This window comes from Babylonia areolata, chromosome 25, assembly GCF_041734735.1.
Source record: "Babylonia areolata isolate BAREFJ2019XMU chromosome 25, ASM4173473v1, whole genome shotgun sequence".
In the NCBI taxonomy this organism is placed as follows: domain Eukaryota; kingdom Metazoa; phylum Mollusca; class Gastropoda; order Neogastropoda; family Buccinidae; genus Babylonia; species Babylonia areolata.
Window position 1 is genome coordinate 29,229,870 of NC_134900.1, and position 5,000 is coordinate 29,234,869.

A 5,000-nucleotide genomic window follows, 5' to 3' on the forward strand; every position below is an offset into this window, starting at 1 on the left:
AGGTACACAACTTCGAGTCAGTGATGCTTACGCTACCGATTCAGCTAGCACACAGGTAAATAAGTTTAAAACTCTACCTTTTCACACAGGGGAGTTACCGTAAAATGTTCTACCTTGCATCCTTTATTTAATCTGTCAGCGAACGGTTGTCTTCTTCCTCTTCTTCTTTCCGTTACACGACCAACATCGACGTGCCGATAACTCTGTCGTGGTTCATACCTGCTGGGTATTTTCGTGTCTCCATAACCCACCGACGGAACGCTGACATGGGTCACATGATCTTTAACGTGCGTATTTGATCTTCTGCGTGCGTATACACACGAAGGGGAGGGTTCAGGCTCTAGTACATATTATGTTGACCTGGGAGATGGGAAAAATCTCCACCCTTCACCCACCAGGCGCTGTTACCGTGATTCGAACCCGGGACCCTCAGATTGACAGTCCAACGCCTAAACCACTTGACTATTGCTCCCGTCTGCTCGAGTAGTCACTATCAGTGCGATAAATAAAGTTACAGTTTAAGGTCTACGGCGATAGAATGTGTGGCGTTACCGTGAAGTCCTGTCTATCTTGTATCTTTTATTTAATCTGTCAGCGAACGGTTGTCTTGTCTACTCGAGTAGTCACTATCAGTGGGATAAATAAAAAAAATTACAGTTTAAGGTCTACAAGAGAATGTGTGGCGTTACCGTGAAGTCCTACCTATCTTGTATCTTTTATTTAATCTGTCCGCAAGGAACGGGTTGTTGTCTTCTTGAGAACTTACTGCCATTGCTGCTGTGTGCTCATGTCAAATGATTGGTGTAAGAGCAAGCCCGGCGCTTTCTTTTTTTGGGGGGAAGTGTCTGGGTTTGTTCCAATGTACCTTTTCATTTACCTGTGTGCTAGCTGAAGTGGTAGCGTAAGCAGCATTGGCTTGAAGTCATGTACCTTGTGTGTGGAGAGAGTTTGTTGATCATTTCATCTCCTGGCCTCATTGTTTGGTAATTGTTTATTAATTGTCAGTGGGAAAATAAATTTTAAAAAAGTTTAGTTTCTGCTGGGATAAATAAAAAGTCACAGTTCGTTTAAAGATCTGCCTCTCACAATAGGGGCGTTACCGTAAAGTCCTGTCTGTCTATCTTGAATCTTTTGTTGAATCTGTCAACGAGCCGCTGTCGTCTCCTCGAGCAGTCCCTACCAGTGGTGACAAGCGCTGTGTTGTGTGATGTGACAGACGTAACTCGTTTCTTCACCTGCAGGTGTTAACTTGTTGCCAGTTGTCGTCACCCTGTCGTTTCCGTGTGTGCGTACATTGTTAGTTTTGGGGGTTGTGTTTGTTGTTTTTGTTTGTTGGTGTGTGTGTGTGTGGTGTGTTATGTATGTATGATTTGTGTGGTGTGTGTGTGTGTGTGTGTGGTCACCTGATGTATTCTTCAAATGGCTTTTTTTCCCTTGGTTTTTTTTAGTTTGTTTGGGGGTGGGTTTTTTTTGTTTTGTTTTTTTGTTGTTGTTGTTTTTTTTTTTTGGGGGGGGGGGGTTGTTTTGTGGACAAGTGAGGGTTTGAATGGTTCGCATGTGTGTGTCAGTGTGTGTGTGTGTAAGTGGGTGTTACAGGAGACGACACAAAAAGTCTGTACCAATAGGAAAGATTAGCTTTCGCTTCCGTGCTTTTTTCCACCCCGTGCGGCGCTGTCTAGAGGAAAGAAAAAAAAAAACAGGAAAGGAAAAAGAAAGGAAGTGGTAAGAAGTGGAAGGCGGGGTATGGTGGGGAGGGGGGTGGGAAGGGGCGTAGGGAGGGGGGTTGGGGGGGTCTGGGAAGATGGGCGGGGATGGGGAAGGGGAGGGGGGGAGGAGAGGAGGGGAAGGAGGGAAGAAAGTGGCGCCAAAGAACAGAAGTGCACCAGCTGTCAAACACTGCCAGATGATGCATGGGGCGTTGTACAAACCCGGAGGTGGGGTGGGGGAGGGGGGGACGGGAGGGGGGGTGGAGGGGTGACGCAATGGTTTGCCGCGTTTTCAAGTTCATTTCACACTGGTGGTGAATTGTTGAACTGAACAGAATACCATGTGCTCTCTCTCTCTCTCTGTGTGTGTGTGTGTGTGTGTCTATCTCTCTCTGTATCTGTCTCTCTCTGTCTGTCTGTCTGTCTCTCCTCCCTCTCTCTGTCTGTCTGTCTGTCTTTCTTTCTCTTTATCTCTTTGTCTCTGTCTGTCTGTCTTCTCTCTCTCTGTCTGTCTGTCTGTCTGTATTTCTCTTTCTCTTTATCCCTTTGTCTCTGTCTGTCTGTCTGTCTGTCTGTCTCTCTCTCTCTCTCTCTCTCTCTCTGTCCGTGTGGGTGTGTGTGTGTGTGTCGCGAATCTATCTTATAAAGTCTTGTCGCGTACAACAATGATACGAGAGTGGAGTCTGATATATAAGGTACGGTTGTATAAATATGTATAAAAACCTGTCGTTTGCCCATGTCTTTTCCACAATAGCGTGGCAAGGGTATCTTGTTCAGTGTTTTTTCAGAAGTATTGCGAGCGTGAAGTCTAATTTATAAAGCCATGTTGCATGTCCCGGCTTTTAACACGGTGTGTTACGAGTGTGACATCTTTGAAAGATAAAAACCCTGGCGTGTGTGTCTTTCCCTACGGTGATACGAGTGTGACATCTTGGAAAGATAAAAACCCTGGCGTGTGTGTCTTTCCCTACGGTGATACGAGTGTGACATCTTTGAAAGATAGAAACCCTGGCGTGTGTGTCTTTTCGTACAGTGTTACGAGTGTGACATCTTTGAAAGATAAAAACCCTGGCGTGTGTGTCTTTTCGTACAGTGTTACGAGTGTGACATCTTTGAAAGATAAAAACCCTGGCGTGTGTGTCTTTCCCTACGGTGATACGAGCGTGACATCTTTGAAAGATTAAAAACCCTGGCGTGTGTTTTTTCATACAGCGTTACGAGCGTGACATCTGTGAAAGCGTAAACTCTACGAGAGTGAAGTCATGAAAAAATATATATATTAAACCTGTCATTTTTTGTTTTCACTTTTTGTCTGTTTTTCCTGCACCCCACCCTGTTTCCATTCGGAAATATCTGTCCACCGACGCATCACCTAGACTTGTCGTTTCTCTCATTCTCTCTCGCCTTGACTACTGTAACTCTCTATTGTCTGGTTTGCCTGCTTCATCCATTCAGTCCATTCAGTCCCTTCAGCGCATGCAAAAACTCTGCTGCCCGACTCGTCCTCAGGAAGAAAAGATCTGAGCACATTCACTCCTCTTTTGCAACATCTCCATTGGCTCCCTGTCTCACACAGAATAATGGGCAAGATCAGCACTCTATGTTATAAATGTATTCACAAATCTGCCCCTTCCTATCTCTGTGGCTAGCCAGCCTTCACCTCTACACTCCATCTCGCTCTCTACGATCGGCTTCGGATCCACTATGTTTACGCATACCCAGATTCAGAATCTCCACTGTTGGACGCCGTTCTTTGTCTGTGTCTGGACCTTGCATTTGGAATGAACTTCCTCTTTCGCCGCTTCGTCAGGTCTCCAGCACTAAGCTCTATCAAGTCTGGCATTAAAACCCACCTCTTCACAAGACAGCCTTCCTCCCCTGCCTCTTCCTCGTCTTCAGTTTCTTCTTCAGTTTTAGAGTTGTGCATGCGTGTGAATGACTGGTGCGAAAGCGCTTTGATTTGTCTCTGCACAAGATTTAGCACTTCATAAATACTGTTATTATTATTATGATTATTATTATTATTATTATCATTATTATTATTATCTTTTCTTTATGCAGCGAGAACCTCGTGCGCATGAGGCGAGGAGAGTAAATGTTGTTGTTGTTGTTGTTATGAATATTATTATTATTATCATCATCATCATTATTATCATTACAACAGCGTGACGAACGTCAAGTCTCGTGATGAGCTCTACGGAGGACCAGCAGGCACCTCCCCACAACAACAGCAACAACAACAACAACAGCAACAACAACAGTCCCAACCTCAACAATCCCAGCAACAACAAGTACCCCTCGCGCGCCGCAGCCCCTCCACCGCTACTACCGCTGCTGCTGCCACAACCCCTCCCCAGGGCAGCCCCGTCTCCGGCGAGTCCCCCCGCGCCTCCTCCGCCTCCGCCTCCAAGCTGGTGAGCCAGCAGAGCCTCGTTGGGTCCGGGGCGTCCCGCGTGGTCACCCGACAGCGCTCCTTCAAGAACGCCAGCGAGGATGTGATCAAGCGATGCCGCGCCCAGCAGGCCGCCACCTACCAGCTGTCCCAGGACCTGCACGACAAGCAGGTGGGTGGGTGAGGTTGGGGGGTGTGGGGGGGTGTGGGGGTGTGGTGGGGGGTGAGTGGGAGGGAGAGAGGGTGTTGTTGTTGTTGGGTGTGGGGATAGGTGGGGTGGGTTTTTGTTGTTTTTGTTTGTTTGTTTTGTTGTTGTTGTTTTTTTTGGGGGGTAGGTGGGGTGTTGTGGGGGGGTGGGGGTAGGTTGGTGGGTGTGGGGGATAGGTAGGGTGTTTTGTGGTTTTTTTTGGGGGTGTGGTGGGGATAGGTGGGGTGTTTTTTTTGGGGATAGGTGGGTGGGTGTGGGGATAGGTGGGGTGTTTTGGGGGATGTGTGTGGGGATAGGTGGGGTGTTTTGGGGGATAGGTGCGTGGATGTGGGGATAGGTGGGGTGTTTTTTGGGGGGATAGGTGGGTGGGTGTGGGGATAGGTGGGGTGTTTTGGGGGGGTAGGTGGGTGGGTGTGGGGATAGGTGGGGTGTTTTGGGGGGGTAGGTGGGTGGGTGTGGGGATAGGTGGGGTGTTTTGGGGGGATAGGTGGGTGGGTGTGGGGATAGGCGGGGGTGTTTTGTGGGATGTGTGTGGGGATAGGTGGGGTGTTTTGTGGGATGTGTGTGGGGATAGGTGGGGTGTTTGGGGGGATGTGTGTGGGGATAGGTGGGGTGTTTTGGGGGGGATAGGTGGGTGGGTGTGGGGATAGGTGGGGTGTTTTGTGGGATGTGTGTGGGGATAGGTGGGGTGTTT

At 48.3% G+C, this 5,000-nt stretch overlaps 1 protein-coding gene across 4 annotated transcripts in view; it reads left to right on the plus strand.

The window, feature by feature from the left end:
* The window catches only part of LOC143299912 (uncharacterized), a 241,919-nt gene that overhangs the window by 232,404 nt on the left and 4,515 nt on the right, over window positions 1-5,000 (plus strand). For all 4 annotated transcript variants that reach the window (XM_076613428.1, XM_076613429.1, XM_076613427.1 and 1 more), the window contains exon 2: window positions 3,871-4,270. In XM_076613428.1, coding sequence (XP_076469543.1) covers window positions 3,871-4,270 — 400 coding nt within the window. The remainder of the gene's footprint in view (window positions 1-3,870; window positions 4,271-5,000) is intronic.